The 22,770-nt window shown below is 38.2% G+C and overlaps 3 protein-coding genes across 6 annotated transcripts in view; 2 read left to right on the forward strand and 1 right to left on the reverse strand.

Annotated features, from left to right (window-relative positions):
• The window catches only part of LOC146462840 (RCC1-like G exchanging factor-like protein), a 131,038-nt gene that overhangs the window by 63,482 nt on the left and 44,786 nt on the right, over positions 1 to 22,770 (forward strand). The gene's annotated exons all lie outside the window — the stretch shown is intronic.
• Positions 1 to 22,770, reverse strand: part of LOC146462841 (uncharacterized) — a 166,853-nt gene that overhangs the window by 48,997 nt on the left and 95,086 nt on the right. The window lies entirely within an intron of this gene.
• LOC146462844 (uncharacterized) overlaps positions 1 to 22,770 on the forward strand; it is a 239,352-nt gene that overhangs the window by 15,812 nt on the left and 200,770 nt on the right. For 2 of the 4 annotated variants that reach the window (XM_085085133.1, XM_085085134.1), the window contains exons 8-21: positions 608 to 653; positions 3,948 to 4,030; positions 4,642 to 4,687; positions 5,924 to 6,006; positions 6,615 to 6,660; positions 7,863 to 7,945; positions 8,561 to 8,597; positions 9,502 to 9,575; positions 15,174 to 15,240; positions 16,897 to 17,802; positions 18,667 to 18,894; positions 19,407 to 20,630; positions 21,826 to 21,927; positions 22,010 to 22,093. In XM_085085133.1, the coding sequence (XP_084941259.1) occupies positions 608 to 653; positions 3,948 to 4,030; positions 4,642 to 4,687; positions 5,924 to 6,006; positions 6,615 to 6,660; positions 7,863 to 7,945; positions 8,561 to 8,597; positions 9,502 to 9,575; positions 15,174 to 15,240; positions 16,897 to 17,802; positions 18,667 to 18,894; positions 19,407 to 20,630; positions 21,826 to 21,927; positions 22,010 to 22,093 (3,109 nt within the window). The remainder of the gene's footprint in view (positions 1 to 607; positions 654 to 3,947; positions 4,031 to 4,641; positions 4,688 to 5,923; positions 6,007 to 6,614; positions 6,661 to 7,862; positions 7,946 to 8,560; positions 8,598 to 9,501; positions 9,576 to 15,173; positions 15,241 to 16,896; positions 17,803 to 18,666; positions 18,895 to 19,406; positions 20,631 to 21,825; positions 21,928 to 22,009; positions 22,094 to 22,770) is intronic. The other 2 variants (XM_085085136.1, XM_085085135.1) reach the window with 2 other exon arrangements.

Consider the following 22,770-nt stretch of genomic DNA (forward strand, 5'->3'; position numbering starts at 1 on the left):
AGGGAAGCTAAATAACTAAACCAGACTAGCACGAGAAACAGTACTACACTAACTGATGAACAATGTCATCTAACGAAAAGGCACGTGTCCTGTGAAACTTGAGCTATCGCCCCGCATGAGCCGAGAGCGAGTCAATCACGATCGGGAAATTAAGTGTTTTGAAAGGCTCCAAAACAAAACCATAAATTGTTTAAAATTAATGAAAAATACATACTGTATCGTAGTGGTATGTTCATGTTGTTTGTTTATGTAATATCATACTTTAAAGCACGGAAAATCAAAAAAGTGACATAGAACACAGAACAGTCAAGATTTAGTCATAAAAGTAGCAGTTGGATTATTTTGAATGTGCAGTAGTAATCACATTTTTTTTGTTACTTGCATGTGAACTAAAGTGATGACGACCGTCCTAACTTGAACTATCTCAGTTAGTTACTACCACAATGGTGCAAACTGAGGATTATTATTTTGTGTATTAAAGATGCTATACTTTTTCTAAAGATCTCAATTTTTCAATGGTGAAAAACATAAATTATCACGGGGAATTCCACTTTTACAGCTGTTAGATAGAGACTTGCATTTTTATTTTATTTTTTTTTTTTTTCAGAAGAAAGATTCATCTACAAGTCTTACACTTGGATTATTACAATCAGGTATACATGTAGTTTTGAATCAATCAGTGCATTGATGATGTTGAGGGCATAGTTTAGGATCGATTGGTTGTAATGGGCATCGATGTGGTGCAATTGGACCAATACGTTGTAGATGCATTCTGTATATGCAAAGTAATTTTCACTGCCGTCTAAAGGCTCTACTACCCCCCCGTAACAATTGACCATGCAGTTTTTATTGCATCTACAGCTGTATTTTACTGCAGCAAAAGGGTTATTTCTGGTGCCTTAAATTACTTAATATGCAATTTTTTGGATAACTGAGGAAAAAACCCTTTCTGCTCTCCAGGTAAGGTTGTTGGGCATGAACCAAATTGCCTTCATCATGTAACACAAACGGATAAATCCAAACCAAAAGCGTGGACACTGCACTCTTGTGAGTGTTTCAGGAGCATTTTCATTAGACCCAGACGTAACTAATCGATGGCATCAATGAAATCAATGAGTAATGAATAAGTAATTGATGGGTAATCAGTTGATTACTCATTGATTATTGTCGATGATCAATGAGTAATTGGTGAATAATCGAAAGGCCACAAAATTTTCAGTCATTGTTTGTATTGATTAGTCGTTGATAACACTGATAAGTCATTGATATAATCGTGTGGCTACACTACATGTAACTATACAAAATCAATAATAAAGAAATAAAAACAACTTTTTTCAAGGTACGTGTCACAGTGCAAACTTTAGTTTAGCTAAAACTACGGTATCTGAAGCATCAGACTCTTGTACTTAAGCAGAGTCGCTGGCGCTTGCAATTGACCCCCTGAACCAGACTTGATGGTTCTTTCATCAAGGTTATTTAATCCAGACTCTGATAGCCAATAGAGTGAGACAGACAACTCGACCTTCTGAACATTTCCTTTTCGGTAATTTTAACTTCCATCAGGTCAAGATGACACACGGAGTTTCATTTTTCTCATAGATGGCCTTTACTTTGTAATAGACTAGAGACGAGTCTTGTATTCCTGAGAATTTATTTGCTTTCCCCATTTAAGCTTGCCTGATATTATCGTCATGACCCGTTTATGAAAGATTTATCACAGTAAAGTTAGTTATAATAAATAAAAATACCTGAAAATCGTAAAAAGATGTGCAGCATAATAATATATGATTGTGTAATCAATGAGTAATCCATGGGTAATCAATAAGGAATCGATGAGTAATCAATAGCATCAATGAATAATCAATGACATTGATGGGTAATGGATAGGCCACAAAATTTTTTGTTCCTTGATTAGTCATCGATTACTCTTTTGATGTCATTGGTCATCAATAAGTTACGTCTCGTTTGACAGAGTTCAGCGGCCAGCAGTTTTAAGTGAACTTTTTCTCGACCAAGGAAGAGAACAAACAGGCCACTGGTGAGATTATTAGGTTTCTTTAACCCTTAAATTCCCCAGTCGAGGGTAGGGTGCTTCATGTTACTCATTTCAAAGACAACTATTGTCTCAGCAAAAAACACCAATTAGCATAATGTGCAGCTCCAGAAAATATCCATACCCCCCCCCAAGGAAGGTTTTTTTTTATTTTAAACCACCATCCCCCTGGAATTTCCATTCCAGAGGGTTTATGGTGACCTCCCACCCCTCCAGAATTTCCCGGTTTTTAAAACCCTCCTCCCTGAACTTCTTGGAAGTTGAAAATCCATTTTAGACTATGAAAATTGACGACTCACATTATTACAATATTTTATTATTGAAGCAACATTGACTACTCTAGTTCAGCTATTTACAACACTTCGCTATTTTACTTGTTTATCCTTTTGTTAAAACCATATCCGGAAAAAATTGGAAAAGACTCGAAAATGGTCAATGTCTGCACTTAATAGTTATCTCTGTACTGAGTTTGTGGATGAAATGAATTCGAGAAAGAAAAGAAGTTTGTGTTTGCAACGTTTTATGTCAGGTTTTTATCAAATAAACGTCGCTGTTTAACGTCCAAAGGAATTCAATCTTGAGAAAAATTTGCATGCATCAGGAAAGTTTTGCGTTTAGTCCCGGGATCAACCTTCAACTGCAATGTTCATCAATAATGAAAATTCACTAAATGGAAATATCTGTGCAGAATCTTCTCCCTTTCCTCCAGAAATTTTTTTGTGAAAGATTGCGTTGAAGAAATCACATGTTTTGTGGCTGCAGTAAAATAATTTTCCGTGGCAAATAAATTCATCGAACACGACAATGCTAAACGCCCATTGTACATTTTTTGTGTCAGAAATGAATTTCAACTGCAACCTAGCCTGTAGAACTACAAAAAGGCCATGCTCATCAAAATAGTTGCCTTGTTCAGAAACCTTTAATTAATCTCCTCATTTGATACTACACGAGTAAAAAGGGCTTTTATTTATTTCAAAACTCGAACTTCAAAGGATTGTGAAGTCACAGTCATGCACGGCATGATATGAGGCTGATTGATCGTGCCGCAAAGTCGAACTTCAAAGAAAAATACCTGTCACACATTCCTTTCGCTTATCAGAAGGATTAACGATACAACACCTCTACCAAAATGAGTCTTTTCCAGAATGATTCATCGTTTGCACTGCTTTTGTGCTGGATTATTATTTTTCCGCAGTGGCAACTGAAAATTCTTGTCAACCAACTTTGTGCCTCGCTTATGATTTTTTCATGAATTTCCCTACCCCCTGGAGAAATTCTTCATAGTAACACCTCCCAACCTCTCGGAAATTTCCGTCTATTAGCCCTCCTCCCCCTCGGGATTTCCACTGACCTTCCTTGGGGGGGGGGGGTATGGATATTATTTTCTGGAACTGCACGATGGTGGGGTGGGGGAGTAGTGGCCTATGCTTGAATGCGTTAGACTATTGCTAAAAAGCGATACTTGGGACACATTTTGACTTAGGAGGATTTTGTGAATCTGGCACAGTTCTGAAAAACATGACCTATTTTAGTTTTATGAAAGGGTGCTTGGTTTGGAGAGCCAAGTCAGATGTAAAGTGTACACCACCACCAGAAATACTGAGAGTTACCTGCCACCGCCCCCAAGGCTCTTAAGATCAGCTACCACAACACTCATAATTATGTTAAATTGGTAACCCTTTCATAAAAGGGTTTCTCGTCAATGTTTGTGCCATTCAACAGGCCTAAGTCGCTTGATGGCTGACAGATGACATAAAAATAATTATCTCCGCTTAGTCTTTGCCAGTCTACTCAGTAATACATTCCAAGGAGATAAGTAATAATTAAAATAATAACGAATAACTTGCATCTTTTTGATACTACAGTATATTGTCGCATTTTATTCCTTCCACAGATCATTATGATGCTTCTACAAGATTTGTTGAAAAAAATAATTCATCATTTATAAAAATTCCTGCTGTATTATTTACATGTAAGGTGTGTTAAAACTCCTTTTAAACTTTATTCACCAGCTGAGTACAGACAGCTGTACTCCAGTGATCCTGGCTAGTTTCTCATAAAATATATGCTCTAATTCTAATGGGCCTGAAAAGTGATCATCCCCTGATGATCACTTGATTGTATGGATAACATAGAAAGCACATTGAAACACTTTATTCATATTTCAGTCTTTACTTCTTAAATAAAAAATAAATATCATTGTGCTATTTTCATATTTTCTTCTTTATGTAAACATACTCTATACACGGAAAATAAAAAGTGAGGCAGAACACAGAACAGTGAATTTTTTTTTTGTCATAAAAGTAGCAGTTGGATTATTTTGGATGTGTAGTAGTCGTCGCATTGTTTTGTTACTTTCGAACTAATTCAACCTGAAGTATCTGAGTGAGTGACTACCACAATAGTGCTAACTGAAAATTATTATCTTGTGCATTAAGACGTTATTACTCTAAAGATCTCAATTTACACATGTAGCTCTTAATAGTTTTCAAATGATGATAAAAATCATAAATTATCATTATTAGATAGGGAATTCCACTTTTAGAGCTGTTAGATTGAGACTTGCATCTTTAATTTTTTTTTTTCAGGAGAATGATTCATCTATAAGTATCACATTTGGATTAATACAATCAGGTATAGTTTTGAATCAGTGCATTGATGATTTTGAGGGCATACTTTGGGGTCGATTTGTTGTAATGGGCATCAATGGGGTGCACTTGGGCCAATAGATTCATTCTGTGCGTGCAAACTAATTTTCACTGTTTTAAAGGCTCTGTCACCTACCAGTAAAAGTTGGCCATGCAGTTTTTATTGCAGCTACAGCTGTATTTGATGGCAGAAAGAGGGGTGTTTCTGGTGCCTTAAACTATTAATGGAATTATTTGGATAACTGAAGGAAAAAACCCTACTCTGCTCTCCAGGTACGGCTGTTGGGCATGAACCCAATTCCCTTCATCATGTAACACAACCGGATTATCCCAAGCAAAAGCGTGGACATTGTGCACTCTTATAAATGAGTGTATCAGGAGCATTTTCATTTGACCCAGACGTAACTAATCAATGGCATTGATCAATGAAATCAATGAGTAATCAAAAGGTAATCGATGGATAATTAGTTAATTACTCATTGATTATTGCCGATTATCATTGAGTAATTGATTACTCATTGACGTCATTTGTCATCGATTAGTTACGTCTGGTTTGACAGAGTTCAGCGGCCAGCAGTTTTAAGTGAACTTTTTCTCGACCAAGGAAGAGAACAAACAGGCCACTGGTGAGATTATTAGGTTTCTTTAACCCTTAAATTCCCCAGTTGAGGGTAAGGTGCTTCATGTTAATTATTTCAAAGACAACTATTCTCTCAGCAAAAAGCACCACTTAGCATAACGGTGGGGCGGAGGAGTGGTGACCTATGCTTGAACACTTGAGGCTATTGGTAAAAAGCGATACTTGGGACACATTTTGACTAAGGAGGACTTTGTGAATCTGGCACAGTTCTGAAAAACATGACATACGCTATTTTAGTTTAAAGGTTGGAGAACTGAGACAGATGAACAGTGTACCCCACCATTAAAAATACTAAGAATTACCTGCCACCGCCCATAAAGCCCTTGAGATCAGCTACCACATGACTCATAATTTTGTGAAATTGGTAACCCTTTCATAAAAGGGTTTCTCGTCAATGTTTGTTCAAGTCAACAGGCCTAAGTTGCTTGATGGCTGACAGATGACATAAAAATAATTATCTCTGCTTAGTCTTTGCCAGTCTGCTCAGTGATAAATTGCAAGGAAAAAATAATTAAAATAATAACAAATAACTTGCATCTTTTTGATACTACAGTATATTATTGCATTTTATTCCTTCCACAGATCATTATGATGCTTCTACAAGATTTGTTGAAAAAAATAATTCATCATTTATAAAAATTCCTGCTGTATTACTTACATGTAAGGTACGTGTGTTAAAACTCCTTGTAAACTTTATTCACCTGCTGAGTACAGACAGCTGTACTCCAGTGATCCTGGCAAGTTTCTCATAAAATATATGCTCTAATTCTAATAGGCCTGAAAAGTGATTATCCCCTGATGATCATTTGATTGTACGGATAACACAGAAAGCACATTGAAACACTTTATTCATATTTCTGTCGTTACTTCTTAAATAAAAAATAAATATCATTGTGCTATTTTCATGTTTTCTTCTTTACAGTATGTAAACATACTTTATACATGGAAAATCAAAAGTGAGGCAGAACACAGAACAGTGAAGTTTTTGTCATAAAAGTAGCAGTTGGATTATTTTGGATGTGCAGTAGTTGTCACATTGTTTTGTTACTTGTGAACTAATTCAACCTGAAATATCTGAGTGAGTGACTACCACAATAGTGCTAACAGAAGATTATTGTCTTGTGTATTAAGACGTTGTTACTCTAAAGATCTCAATTTACACATGTAGCTCTAAATGGTTTTTAAATTATGATGAAAATCGTAAATTATCATAGGGAATTCCACTTTTAGAGCTGTTAGATTGAGACTTGCATCGTTCATTTTTTTTTTTCAGGAGAATGATTCATCTATAAGTATTACATTTGGATTAATACAATCAGGTATAGTTTTGAATCAGTGCATTGATGATGTTGAGGGCATACTTTGGGGTCGATTTGTTGTAATGGGCATCAATGGGGTGCACTTGGGCCAATAGATGCATTCTGTGCGTGCAAACTAATTTTCACTGTTTAAAGGCTCTGTCACCTACCAGTAAAAGTTGGCCATGCAGTTTTTATTGCAGCTACAGCTGTATTTGATGGCAGAAAGAGGGGTGTTTCTGGTGCCTTAAACTATTAATGGAATTATTTGGATAACTGAAGGAAAAAACCCTACTCTGCTCTCCAGGTACGGCTGTTGGGCATGAACCCAATTCCCTTCATCATGTAACACAACCGGATTATCCCAAGCAAAAGCGTGGACATTGTGCACTCTTATAAATGAGTGTATCAGGAGCATTTTCATTTGACCCAGACGTGACTAATCAATGGCATTGATCAATGAAATCAATGAGTAATCAAAAGGTAATCGATGGATAATTAGTTTATTACTCATTGATTATTGCCGATTATCATTGAGTAATCGATTACTCATTGACGTCATTGGTCATCGATTAGTTACGTCTGGCTTGACAGAGTTCAGCGGCCAGCAGTTTTAAGTGAACTTTTTCTCGACCAAGGAAGAGAACAAACAGGCCACTGGTGAGATTATTAGGTTTCTTTAACCCTTAAATTCCCCAGTTGAGGGTAAGGTGCTTCATGTTAATTATTTCAAAGACAACTATTCTCTCAGCAAAAAGCACCACTTAGCATAACGGTGGGGCGGAGGAGTGGTGACCTATGCTTGAACACTTGAGGCTATTGGTAAAAAGCGATACTTGGGACACATTTTGACTTAGGAGGACTTTGTGAATCTGGCACAGTTCTGAAAAACATGACATACGCTATTTTAGTTTAAAAAAGGGTGTTTGGGTTGGAGAACTGAGACAGATGAACAGTGTACCCCACCATTAAAAATACTAAGAATTACCTGCCACCGCCCATAAAGCCCTTGAGATCAGCTACCACATGACTCATAATTTTGTGAAATTGGTAACCCTTTCATAAAAGCGTTTCTCGTCAATGTTTGTGCCATTCAACAGGCCTAAATCAGATAATGCCCGACAGATGACATACAATGGCATAAAAAAAATAATAATTAGAAATAATAATAAATAACTTGCACCTTTTTGATACTATATTATCACCTTTTTTTCCTTCCACAGATCATTATGATGCTTATTCAAGATTTGTTGAAGAAGATTATTCGTCATTTATTAAAAGTCCCGCTACATTATCTACATTTAAGGTGTGTTTAAACTCCTTGTAAACGTTATTCACCTGTTGAGTACAGTGAACTGTACTCCAGTGATCCTGGCTAGTTTCTCGTAAAATAATTATATGCTCTAATTGTAATGGACCTGGAAAGTGATCATTCCCTGATGATCACTGTATTGTACAGATAACATAGAAAGCGCATTGAAACGCTCTAGTCATATTTCGTCTTTACTTCTTGAATAAAAAATAAATTTCATTGTGCTATGTTCATGTTTTTTGTTTATGTAAACATACTTTAATACACGGAAAATCAAAAGTAAGGCAGAACACAGAACAGTCAAGTTTTTATTACAAAAATAGCAGTTGGATTATTTTGGATGTGCAGTAGCCGTCACATTTTTTTTTCTTGTGAACTGAAGTGATGACGACTGTCCCAACTTGAAGTATCTGGGTGAGTTACTACCACGATAGTGCTAACTGAAGATGATTATCTTGTGTATTAAGAATTTATTATTCTAAAGATCTCAATTTATCTGATAATGTTTGTTGTTCAATTATAATGAAAATAATAAATTATCACGGGGAATTCCACTTCTAGACCTGTTAGATAGAGATTTCATCTTCAAATTTTTTTTCTTTTTTTCAGAAGAATGATTTATCGATGAAACTTGGATTACAATCAGGTATAGTTTTGACTCAGTGCATTGATGATGTTGAGTGCATAGTTGGGCGTCGATTCTTTGTAATAGGCATCAATGGGGTTCACTTGGGTCAATAGATGCATGTACTGTAAGTGCAAAGTACTGTTCACCATCTAAATGGTCTGCCACCTCCCCCTAACAATTTGCGATGCAGTTTTTATCACAGCTACAGCTGTTTTTGATGGCAGGAAAAGGGGCGTTTTCCCGTCATCGCGTAATATAAATGGATTATCCAACCTAAAAGCGTTGACATTGTGCACTCTTATGAGTGTATCAGGAGCATTTTATTTTGACAGAGCTTAGCAGTCTTGGTTTGCCAGGAAACTTTTTCTTGACCCAGGAGGACTTTAACTTATGATGGGTACACAAACGACATGCTGATGAGGTTGCGTTATTAAATTTTTTTTTTTTTTGGCCATTAAATTCCTCAGTCGAGGGTAAGGTGCTTTTGTGTTATTCATTTAAAGAAGTATCGTTTCAGCAAGAAGCGCCTCTTAGTATTACGGTGTGGTGGGAAAGAAGTGGCTTATGCTTGGGATACACTGTACAATTCTGAAAGAGCTTACTGAAAAATAATTTACTGAATAGTTTGCTCTAAACAAAAGGCTAAGGAGTACCTCCCTTGGGGCCCTTGAGAGCAGACCACAACACTCATAGGTAAAAATTGGTCACTCCTATATAAAATAGACTTAAGACATTCAGCAGGCCTAGGCCCCTTATTTTACTAGAGAACACGATGGCCAGCATACATGTGCATAAAAATAATTATCTCTTCCAGAGTTCGTCAATCGTCTTGGTAACAAATTTCCAGGAAAAAAGTAATAAAGTAATAATAAAAATTGTTATCTTTTTTATACATTATCATCTTGTTTTATTCCTTCTACAGATCGCACATATTCTTCAGGTGCCATTGAAAATGGTTTACCATTATCCATACAAAATCCTGATGTATCATCTAAGGTGTGTTACAACTCTCTGTAAACATTATTGACCGTTTGAGTACAAAGAGCTATACTGTAGTGATTCTTGCAAGTTTCTTTTTAAATATGCTCCTGGATTTGACGTTCAAACGTGCTGAACGTAATGCAGATGAGCAAAAGGTATTGTTTTTGCTAGTTTGGATTTGGTTCAGAACATGTTAAACCAGTTGAAAATTTCGACCGGGGTCTTGGGTATATTTTACGTTAGAATATCAATTTTTAATTGTTTAACACTGTGACAGAAATCCGACCACGTTCAAAAAGAGCCATGAAAATCAAAATCTTAGATTCCAGCCATTCTTTATGCAGTGATAGTAGCATGTGTATTGATAAGAAATATCATGAAGTTTGGCCAACAGCTCTTTTTTGTCACAAACGGCGGCAGGTTTGGAGACCGATAGTAATTAAGCGAGAACTATTTTGCATAAAAATGGCGAAAATAGGGCAAACTTGACATTGTTTCCCCAAGTAATGAGTTGGAGTTAGGATCTTTTCTTGGTTACATATCAGACAGGTATTGTATAGGTTAACAAATGATACTATTAACATCGTGCCGTCTCAAAGGGAAAAAAAAAGTTGGAGATCATAAAAGATCCCACCCTTTATAAGTCAATTTATGGAACTGATTTTTTTTCAATTTTCGACCTGTTGGTTCTCCTTGTTCCAGCTTTAAGTTTTCTTTTCTAGGTAGAGTTAGAGGATATAGACACAGCTACAAAAAACTGCCAAGATATCAATGGGCAATTTTAAAGTGTTGGCCTCATGGGCTGCTACTTCTATCCTCATCTAGGCCCTTTGAAGCTGTGGTTACGTGACTTATGTTTCACTTTAAAAATGTTATATTATGGGCTATAACTTTAAAAAGAATACAGACTTGGAAAGATTGTGACGAGCTGAGTAAAGTGGGTAAGTTTGAGACTCCCGAGTGAGTTTTGATGGCGTTCTGTGTATTGAAACAGTTTGCAGCGAGGGCCTTAAATTGCCGTTACAAAGACCAAGGGGCCTCAAAAGTGACCAGTTTGTTTATTTTGTCATGACCTTTCCACTTCTGTCGTTCTTTAAGTTGTACAAAATTAGATGAAAATAGTACCGAAAAGTAGGTCACATGACTTCCAGCTTGCGATCAGAATATCAGAACTGCAAATAGGGACTGGGCACAAGTTTAATTTTTAAGTTTAATTATATGAGAAAATTCTTTCCATCGAAAAAATGGTCACAACTAGTAATCTTACAGAGTTTTATGATGTTTTCCGTTGAAACTGTTTAAACATCTCAACCAAAACATACTAAATAATACTAATACATGTATTCTTTGGGTTTTTTTCAAATTCGTCACGATCCCAAAATTTCCCAAATATTTCTAAGTAGAATCCTTTTGCCTTGTATCTTTTGATGCCTTGTTTCTTAAATCTTAAGTTCAATTTCTTTAAGACTATCTGTAAGGTATCTTAAAATAAGCCCTTACCTGTACATCTACAAAACGCAAACCTACATTTAGCACTTTGCTTAATTGTTAATACATGTACAGCTATTCAGTACGTTTTCTTAAGCCTCATTGTGTGAAACTTTATGACGCTTAAAGCTGTCAGTGTCAATGTCAAGAGAGGAGCATATGTTTTTCCATTCGGCAATCCTGAATTTAAGCGCCAGTTTTCCATTTGTGGCTAACATGCATAAGTTGTAGGACTTGTACGTGATTGGATGCATAAGCTGAAGATTGCTGAATGCCGCTTCCTTCTTTCTTGAAATGTCGTCTTCGTGTTTCTCCATCAGTTCCTCATTCAAAAATTGTTCTACCTCCTCCTTACTGACGACAGTTGTAGCTAAAGAACCATGTTTTCTCTTCGTTGCTGCTAAGTGAGAGAAAATTATAGACCGCCACTTGTTGAGAACTGAGACAGTCGCCGTTATCATCTCTTTCTCTGCGCATTTCAGGCGCAACTTGCGTTAGTGATGCCTTGTTGCCTGTTTCCTCGCCAATCAGGAATCTATCATTAAGATATAATTTGACCTTTTCAGGAAACCGTGAGGAAGACTTCTGCTTTTTTAACACTTTGCCTATTGTGCTCTGCAAACATGCTTGTAGAATTTTTACTGAAAAGTGTCTTTGACAGTTCATAGCTTACCATATTGGCGTACTGGCGCTTGATGTGGTCAAATTGCAACTCCCTGTGCAAGTGACGAACGTGATTGCTGATGTCAAGATGTTTTTGAAGCCCTGCGTGTAATTCATAAGTGCAAATACAACCATCAGTAGGATAGTCAAAGGACACCCGTCCTTCGCTTTTTTTTCACAGTTGCGTCACCATTCTTCTCATCACTGCATTTGGAAATCACTGCCATTACGCCGGTGTCCAGACATTCACTTGAAAAAGCCTCCATTACGTTCAGTTTTGGAATGTTGAGTGATAGTGCAGCGTCACTTTTCAACCATTCTCCTTTGCCAACACCATACGCCTTCCAATAATGTTATAACCGCACAGGAAATGTTGTAAAGCTCGGAAGAGGAGCCTTCAATGCTAGATATCTTGACTGCGGTCCTACGCTATAACTCCTCTCTACAATTATAAATCTCGTTGATACTGCATGAATTACATTGAAGCATGTATGGGAAAGAATGTAACACATTATGACACCCTCTCTTCCGTAAAGACAAAAGAAAGTATACGCGTGTATTAACGGAAAAGTCCTTAAGCTGTAACAGTTCACGACTTAGGCACTTTGGCCAAAACATAGTCCTTGAGGTGTTTTGGGACTCAGCGGACCCGCTAAGATCTTCTTAGCTGTGGTGCTTCCACAGGAGCAGCAGGCGGATGAACTTTAGTCACACCTTGAGACGGAGCTTCGGTCACAGTTTGGGACGGCAGCTCATTGGTTTCAGACACGAGATCTTGAGGCTCTGGCTCGTTACGCAACTCATCTAGAGTGTCAGCTGCAGCAGGAGCAGATTCAAAAGTCCTCAATTCTGTTCCTTTGAAGAACTCCTTTGGGAAGTTCCACTTCATACGACCTTATGTCCAAACGCTTCTTAATCACAACTTTCTGCCATTCCTTCTTTTCAAACTGCCAAGGCTTAACTCTTACAGAATCGCCTTTCTCCAAAGGATGTAGGTCGTGGGCGCCTCTGTTGTTATAACCAGTGTGCTGTTGCTTAGGCGAAGCTTGATACAGGTCATATCTTCATCAGCAACAGACATCTTTAGCAAACCAGCAGACATTGGTAGAAGACTTCTTGTCTTTCTATAAGGAAGGCGCTGGGCTGACCTGAATTCCCGTAGGCGGTATGTTCCTGTGGTCAAGTAGAATAAGAAACGCATCTGAACCAGCCTTCTTGCATTTCACGAGAATCTTCTTTGCCTCTTTCATGGTACTTTTTGCTGTGCCATTGGACCAACTGTGATGAGCACGGCTAGTACGATGATCAAAGTCGTCCCACTCTTTTGAGAATTTCAGGAAATCGTGGACACAAACTGCGGTCCATAGTCGGTGACAAGCTGTTCTGGTATAGTGACTTGCAAAGTGGGCTTTTAGCTTCCTGATCACTCTGGCGATCAAGTTAAAAAAAATCGCTGAAATAGTCAGACGTCACCAGGTAGCTCTTTCCTTCTAACTCGATAAGGGCAACTGCAACTTACTACCAGGGCTTTTCTTGAATCCTGAGTGTTTCCTTGGTCTGGCCTCGCTCGTACTCCCTACAGGCTTCACAGGTCGACACATGATTCTTAATGTCACCTGTCATACCAGGCTAATGAAGGCACTCGTGCGCTGTATTAAGGTAACCATTAACTCCCAGGTGAGTTGTGAATCTTCCTGAATAGTTCACCTCTAGCAGCTTTTGGGACTGTCACTCTTTCTCCTTGGAAAATAAGCCCATCTTGAACGGTATTTCGTCTCTCATGGTGAAATACGGAGAGACAACAGATGGCAGGGCAGTCTTATCTTCAGGCCAGCCCTGCTGAATAACGGCCTTTAAAGCTTGAAGGGACTCCTCCTTCTCTGTCTCACGCTGGATCTGCAGAAGCCTCGCTTCAGGTATTGGTAAATAGTTCATCATGTTGATAGTTTCAAATTCCGACTCAACTTGTGTACACAAACTGTGAATGAAACTCCTTCTCAAGGTGTGACTAAAGTTCATCCGCCTGCTGCTCCTGTGGAAGCACCACAGCTAAGAAGATCTTAGCAGGTCTGCTGAGTCCCAAAACACCTCGAGTCTATGTTTTGGCCTAAGTGCCTAAGTCGTGAACTGTTACAGCTTAAGGATGCTCTGGAAAGTGTGTCTGTCAGGAACATTCTGTTCCCTCGCTTGTATCGGATTTCTAAGTCGTACTTCTGCAAATGGATCATCATTCCTTGCAATCTCTTAGGAGCGCAATGAAGCGCCTTCTTGACCAATAATTCTAAAGGCTTGTGATTAAGATTTACAGGTTTAATTAGAAGTTAGTGATTAGTTGTTACACTTTAGTCTCGCAAGGTTGGCTACGGTTTGCCGACCAACCATCGTTTGCTTAGGTTCTGGGCATCCAGAAGTTTATACTGCCTTTGTAATAATAATAATAATAATAATAATAATAATAATAATAACAACAATAATAATAATAATAATAACAGCAATAGTCAATAACATAAAATAGGTTCAAGATAGGAATTTTAACACAGGCTCTGTGAAGTGATATATAGTTTTAGTTTTATAGTTTTAGTAGTTTTGATTAATGTAGTTTTATTGGGAAAGCGATTACATTCCTTTTGGTAACATGGGTTACGTTGTGCGCCCCACGTAGCTATTTTATTAAGCATTCGTGCGTTTTGCACTGCCTCGTAATGTTTATTTGTTTATTAATTTATTAAGTTAGTTAGTTAGTTAGTTAGTTAGTTAGTTACATAGCTCTATTTCCAAATTGCCCAATAGCGCTTTACAACAGGTTTTTTACATACAAATTCAGAAATTATCTTGCTAATTTAAGAATAACAACCAGCTAATTACTAATTTATTATCAGATAAACCAAAGTTAAAATATTTAACTGGGTCTTAGTAGAGAAAACTGGAAAAAACAATTTGAATAACAATGCTCTTTTATATTCTTTTCATATAAGTCATTGCCCAAGGAGTTTTTCTTTTTTCGTCAGAGTTCTCATGTTTAATGATGTGGAAATTACGCCATAATTTCCGAATGACGGACATCGACTTGGATTTCTGATTTCGCCAAACTTGAAAGAACTACCAAAATTGAGCGAAAGTATTAAAGCCAGTAGAAAAACAAATTTAAATTGTCCATTAAAACAAATACATCGATTTTTTATCATCATCATCAGCATCTTCGTTATTTTTTTCAAAATTCCATGAGCTTTAGTAGCGTCTGTTCAAGTGTGCTAGTTCATGAGATAGTTCCCACAGAATCGGCTGGACAGAAATTGGTGAACCATTGACAGGAAAAAAATTTTCATTTGTTCGTTTTTCTTTTTGTTTTGTTTGTTTGTTTGTTTCTTTGTTTTTTCAAATTTGATGAAAATGATGTAAAGCAGAGTGTAGCTCTTCTAGCCCTAGAAGATCGAAGTAACCTTCTTGAAAATTTTATTTCAGCAGATAGGTCTTCCTGTTATGGATGTTATACCTCCACCACCCGAAGCTTTACGAGTTTCACCGTCAGGTATATATTGATAAAGAGTCGTGCTTAATTTTCATTTTCAGAAGCTGTCATTTCAACAAGAAGCAGTGTTTTCTCAAGTAGTTTGAGGACGGTGCCTTCTAATACCGAAGTATTTTTGTGCGGTTTATGACTATGTGGGAAAAGCAGATCTTAGCAACGGCTATTGAAATCCAAAAAGAAAATTGGGGGTAACCACGCATTTTTCAGAGATAATTGAGCAACAATATGTCTAAAAAGCGCCAAAATAAAGAGCAATGTATGGCAGTTTTTCCTAAATCAAAGCTTAATTATCTCTGAAAAATGCATGGTTACCCCCAATTTTCTTTTGGGATACCAAGAGCACTTGTAACGTTCTGCTTTCTTCACATAGTTTTAAACCGCACAAAAATATCCCTGTATTAATAGGCACCGTCCTTAAGGCCATTGTAAGGAGGGTTTACTCGAGTCAACTTTGCAAAGCGAATGACTCTGAATCAAAATTGGGTAGACAGGAAGGTCTTATCAAAGTAAGCTGAATTTTAGATCACGTGACACGAGACTGGATCGTTTTCTTAATCGTTTCCCCATAAAAAGCAATATTTGATGACTTGCCGACAGTACACAAGGAAAGATCAAACAAAAACGCAGATTAAATATGTCCGGCCCTTAACATTCAGAATAATATAACCGTCCAATGTTCCTTAAAAATAATTTGTGAGCCCTCTATCAGTCCAAAATTCAATCTTTGATTGTTATAACTCCAATTTAAAACTTGAGGACAATCATCCCAAACTCGGAGTGTTGCTAATTTACTTAACTTTATAATGAAAGTTCGCGGCAAATGGTCGATTAACATTTTTTTCCTAATTTATTGATCACATGATTTGTCACGTGATCAAATTTATGCATTAAGGCAGGGAAGACATAAGGGTTTTTTATTTATTTATTTATTTAATTTTGCTCTAAGGAGTTAAGCCGAAAATGTTTTGGGTCATTCATATTTTCGGCACACCCTTCAGACCGTGGCCTTGAACTGCTTTAGGTGTTGTTTTTGTCATGGTACGAAATTGCCCTATGACGTGCAAGAAAAATACATATAATGACAATATTATCAATGCCAATATGTGTTTTACTTTGCTTAATAATTCATATCAAATTTACTTTATGAGATGGTATTAAACCCATCAGTCACGATAAGAAACCATGATGCACACGCTTCCACCGAAAAAGCTAGATTATCGCTGTTTAAAAGGGAAGTATCATGAGGTTTTTGACCTCTTTTGTTCAAAAAGGTGAAAAAAGACCTTCACTTTGCTACAAAATAATTCTAGAACAACGAGAGTAGAGAAATCAACCCAATTCTTGAAAGAAACAACTCGTACTCTGTTTTAGCGCAGTTTTGGCACAAAAATGCGAAAACTTGAAAAGCACTAGCCTAACATTTTTCAAGTTTTAATCCATTCTGACCTACTCTTTCTCTGGCCAGGGGCACTAATCGACAGTTTTATTACACTGGGATGATAATTTATAACAAAACTAGACAATTATTTTTTGTTTCTGTTGTCAGACAAACATTTTTGGGTTTTGAAATGACATAAAGTTTTCATGATACTTCCCCTTTAAGTTAAATGCTGCCGAAAAATTTATCAGCCATTTTTTGTTATTCTATGGCCACAGGTATGCTTCCCATCATGAAAAACCCAACCGGTGAGAAAATTGGAAAGGCGTCTGGCATTGTAATTGGAAGGCGTGGTGGTGTGGTTTATAAGGATGGTGTTAAACTAGTGTTTCCTCCTAAAGCTGTCAACGTTCCTCTGCACATAAAAATAACATTGGAGAACCCTTCCAGGTACTATGGCCTAAATGATGTCACCTTTTGTGCGCCGATGATTAATCTTAGTCCCAATGGCCATTTCTTCGAAAAACCTGTCACTTTGACATTTGATCTAAATACCAAGGATTTCAAGTGCGACAGTCTTGTCATATTACATGGTAAAGAAAATAAAGACGGAAATATCCATTGGGAAGACATCACTCATACTTCAGAGATTGATATGAAAAAAGCGAAAGTATCCACTAAAGTTAAGGGATTCTCACTTTTCACGGCTTTGTTCAAGCCGACCTTGATCCGAGCCAAAGGCTTTCTTGCGAGATTAAACATAATGGAATTCAACTACACAATGGCAGCGTTACTGAACGTGAACTCTAATGAGCTTGCCTTACTATTTGTAAGTCGAGACGTTTACAGTGGAGAGTTCTACAGAGAGTCTGAGACGTCTGCTCTGGTGCAACTAAAAGCCGAAGGGTTCAGGGAGATACCGGTACGTTCCCTTGATGAACATGGAGAAAGACGCATTTACAATCATGAAAACCTCAAGATTTCCGTTCGTCTCGGAGAAGACTACAAACTCGCCAACGGTCATGACAATCACAGCTTCGCTGTAGAATCCTATGTTTGGTGGAGTACAGGGCATGTCATCAAACTTTCACTGGAGGCCACAAAAGATGTCAGAATTCTCTGTGGGAAAATCTCTGTGGAACGAAAGGATGGGCACAGCAGCGAGAGATATGTCTGCGAATTAGGTGACTTAGATAGCTAATACAATTAGCATAATATATTAATGGTGATGATGACGAAGATGAGTATGGGAAGGATTACATAGCCGTGTTGGCTCGGATAGCCGAGATGAGTTTCAGCTTGGCGTAACATGAAGCGAGCCAGGCCGGGGCTCGGTAAACTTAGAAGTCGCATTGTGAAAAATGGAACAACAAAGAGAATTGATTAAATGGCCTTACGTTTTCGAATTCATCTATTTTGAGATCCAGGGCTAGCCGGGTGGGTCCGGTTCTCGAGTAATCGCAATTTTGAGTTTTATTGTTTAACAGACTTGCCGAGTGCTTGAGAAACTGAGCCAGGCTCATGCGATAGGCGCCGAACAACAACACTTGACGATTTCTCGGCACTTGTGCTGCTGGTGTGACTGGTTGGGATGTTTTACACAGCACAGTAAAACTGAGGACTTTTCAAATCCTTGGTTTTGAATAAGTCCCAGTTTCTTAAACAAGGACCCCGTTTATGTTTCTCAATAAGACAAACGAGGCGCCACCAGGATGGTATCCACTGCCTGTTGAGGCCGATCTGTTATTTGATTATTATAAAAGCATTGGTTTAGCTTTTCCAACTTGCAAAATAGTCCTACCTGGTCGACGTACCTTGTGAGTTTGAATAACAGAGCCCAGCTGTTCAAAGACTGAATGGTTATCCAGTGCATAAATCTTTATTCTTGCCAAGGATTTATGCTCTAAAAGTTTCTTTTTCCCTTTAAAGTTAATTTATTCTTGAGCAGCCTATGCCATCTTAACCACATACAGGAATAAGGACCTTTAGGATATTTCAGTGAGCACATTAATAATTTTTGTGCTTACGTTTGTACTGTTTGGTTGCAGGTTTGCATGGTTATGTGAAGTCCCTATTGGGTGTAGAGGGAGCCATCTTTAACGTCATACCCCTTGCTCAAGCGCTTGTTGTTCCCACTGAGGCCATGGACCAAGCCATAAAATCATACTACGACGATGACCAACAACTAGACGTGATTTTGAACTACTGGTCAAAGGAGAAAGATGTGCCAGAAAACCTTGCTGCTCTCAGGAAAACAGTGGAGGGTGTAAAACAAGGTTAGTTGCCAGAAATGTTTCTCTTTTTCACGGAAGTTTCGTCGGATATTGGGAAGTTGTCAGCTTTATAGGTAACGCTAATAACTGTTTTATTAGGCAAGACACTCGTGAAACTCCACAACCTGTAATAGCTGTCATCAGTGAAAGGCTTTTGGACAACTGACGTAATTCTAAATGATGCGCTGCCTTCACAACCACGGAACATTATAGGACCCTAATTAATTTCAGTAGAAATCGATGGAAACCGCCAGCACTTGCATATGGGAGGCCCAAACTTGAAAACCAGCTGTGATTTGACATAATGATACATGCCAAAATGAGGCAGACTACCCCGCTAATTAATTCCGTGCCAAATAATTTTTTAATGTTGTTGCCCTTTTGTTCACTCAGAGAGTATTACAACTGTATATCAATGCATAGATCATCTACATCTTTTTTTTTTGTTCTTAAGACTATCACCATATGCTGTCTTCTGCTGCTTCGTACTGTAATGACATTTTCCCTTTTGCTAGATTGCAGAGTGACCCAAAGAGGGCAGATGCATGTCAAGAACTTGACATCCGCCGCCGCCGAGATCTTGAACGTAGAACAAGGCAATGTTGATTCGATGCAGGATGACTCCAGCACAGTCCATACTCTTTGCAACACGGTGCTTACTGATTCTCGCATCGAGCTGGAGAAATCTGCCCAAGGCGTGGAAAGAGCAGCTTCATACACAAACCACGTTGTTTATCTGGAGAGGCATGGATTGGTAGCGGAACACGTTGCTAAATGTTGCCAACAGATATCTGAGTCGTCTTCTGCAGAAAGCATCAGCAAAGCATTCCTGGTCATTGTTCCTGACCTAATTCAAAGCATAAAGAAAGTCTTCGCTACCAAGAAGAATTCAAAAGAGCAAAATGGCTTGAGAGGCCTGCGTGACCAAACAGTGGATGATTATGTGTCTAAAGTAAGAGCTGCTGAAAAAGAGAACGAAGTCTTTAAGCTTTTCTCTGTGGTGTCCGAAGTTCTTGAGCAGTTGTGTCTGGAGAATTGCGGCAATCAATCCACCGCAGAAATACAGATGTGGGGAAAAAGTCTGGCGATTCTTTCCATGCTGGAGTACCTAAAACCCTTCTTTCAAAATTGTCCAGAACATGTTAGGTTGTATAAGAGGTTACAACTGCTTTCGGGGAAGATGAAGGACATCATAACAGGTTTGCCACAGTTGGCCGCTGAGGTGTTGATGCGTGATTTAGCCAACGTTTCAATGAGCCTAATCCATTTTGCCAAGTTTGAGCCTTCAAATCTAGTGCGATTTGAATTTACTGACTCAGTTGGTTCTCTCGTGGACTGTAACAGAGCGAATTTAGAGTACGACGCACACCAGAACACATTCTCTCAGGAGTTCCACTTCAAGAAAGATTCTGAGGACGAACTCCAATTACATGCTGTTGCATACGTGCACATCGATGGACAAGTTCGCAAAGTGGGAGCAACACAGAAGGAGGCACTTTCAGAACAGCTGCTCGTTCTGAAAAGAGATCTGAGTGAAGACGTTCTAGACCCGACGCAGTCAGAAGTCACCCAGTGTCATCTTCCACTGCGTACACTTCCTGTTACGGGAGAAAAGGTTGTGAGTCTCCGTCTAGTTTACAAATGGGGATCTGAAGCGATCGTTGTTGACAGCAACGATTTTGAAGCTCTGACTGACTACTCTGTGCAAGGTGCCAGAATACCAGCAGTACAACTTGTTGGTAAGACAATTTTACTTCTTCACCTCACCTGATGTTCAGGGGCACCCAACGAATCATTTTGATTCGATAGATATCTGTTTGGATGACCTTGGTTGTCTCGCAAATTTGGGTTTAGTCGTAAATAACATCAGAAGCTTTCATGGGTCCACAGTCAGCTCTAACTTTTGTTAGACTGGAATATTAAATGGCTGTATCGCTAAGAACCCCATATTCCAAATCGGTCACGAAATGGATTTGCTTCAAATTTTGCACGTGAACTACACTTGTCCAATTACTTTCGTTTGGGCCGTAACCGCTTTCCTCCTCAGTTTCCTTTGGGGGTGGGGGGGGGGGGGTCCCTTAGCGTGCCAAAATTGAGTTTTTGTGTGAAAAGCAGCAAAATTTTAACAACTTTGGAAACTTCTCACAACAATGAAAATTTGATTCAAGGCCAAATACCACGATTGGTTAACAAGCACAAGTCTTTCTTATACGAAAATTTCACAGCTTATAAAAAAGCAGAAAAAGTAGGTGTACAAAAACACTTGTAAACCAAAAGTGAGACTTCCCAAAGCAATACCGTGTAGTTATGGCAGCCAAAGTACTTGGTTTTACTCATAAAATAAAATTGTGCAGTAGGGCGGTCTCAAGACCCCGGCGTGCGCTTCCAAATACCCGTATTTGGCATGTTATTATGCAAATTGGGAGCCTCATTTTTTTGCGTGAAACTTACAAGATAATATGACTCGAGAAATTCCCCAACATACCAAAAACACAGAAAAAGTTTCGAAATATAGTATACTGCAACTGTACACTGTATGTAATTTTTTTTTTCTTTAGTCGAGCGTTTTTAACATGAGCCCTTGGCTTGGGAGACTGGGCGAGCATTCCCCGTGTTTCGACGTTTAATAAAGTTATACCATTTGTTGGTACTCATACGTAAATAGATTTAATGACCAATGGTGATATTTAACTATGCAAAATTCACGGAAAACTTGACTGTCATATAGATCATGATAGATGTGTCTCGATGATCGCTAAGTTTGCTCCTGTGGTAAATTTATGCACCGTCTTGATCTGAAGCTTCTAATTTGAGAGCAAAGCAATAAGGCAAAATCAGGACATAGCAGCCATATTATGCAAACTAATTTTAATAAATCTTAGCGTGTTGAAAATGACAGAAATTAACAAATGGTATTTTGCTATATTTCAATAGGTCCCATTACCTTGCCTGTGCGTTCATCCTCGATTCAAAGAAGATCCACAGGGTTTAGAGCTCATCAAGGGAGCGTTAATACACTTGGTGTGTTGAAAAGTCGTAAGGGGTTGCAGTTTTTGTCTCGCCAGTTTGAAAACCAAAATTACCTCCTTTAAAATTTGATTATTTGTTTATTTGATAGGCTTCGAACCCAGACGTCCTAGCAAGAGAGGCTCTCCATTCCCTCCTTCTCAGGAAGATCCCAAGCGAAGCAAACTTGTGAAAGGTAAGGGCTTTAAGACACAGAATAAATCCAGTGCTGCACAGCCTAAACAAAGTATATTACAATTTTTTATGCAATATTTCGACACTCGTGCACTAGTGATTCATTTGTTCGTTGCTTCTTTCGTTCGTTCATTGGTTCATTAATTGTTTGTTTGCTTGTTTTTATTATATTTTGTATTTGCTATTTCAATCAACCTTCAACCAACTCATCAATCAATCAATCAACCAATCCAGAATTGATCATCCGGTTATTTACTTGCTCTTTCATTTCATGTATCTCTTTGCTTGTAGATTTCCTCTTTCCTGTCCTAATTATTAGACATTAAAATTTTCTACATTGGGTTATTCCAGAAAAAATCCACACCCCCCCCCCCCCGACAGATGGGGTCGTTTTTTAACCCCCCCTCTCACCTGGATTTCCTGAAGCACAAGACCCCCCTCCTGTCTGGATTTCCAAAACAAAAGACCCCTCCTCCCGCCTGGATTTCCGGAAAAAAAATATTAGGCTTAAATTTAATTTATTTTTAATATAAAATACGCACAACCACGTCTAGAAGATGTTCTTTTTTAATTTCTAAAGCTTCTGCTAATATTAAAAACTCTATCGCATGGAACTAAAAAAAGAAAGGAGCAACAATGTGAAAAAGCAAACGAGGTCATCCTTTGTTCCCAATGGAC

Source organism: Pavona decussata, unplaced genomic scaffold, assembly GCF_977016875.1.
Source record: "Pavona decussata unplaced genomic scaffold, jaPavDecu1.1 SCAFFOLD_184, whole genome shotgun sequence".
Lineage (NCBI taxonomy): Eukaryota > Metazoa > Cnidaria > Anthozoa > Scleractinia > Agariciidae > Pavona > Pavona decussata.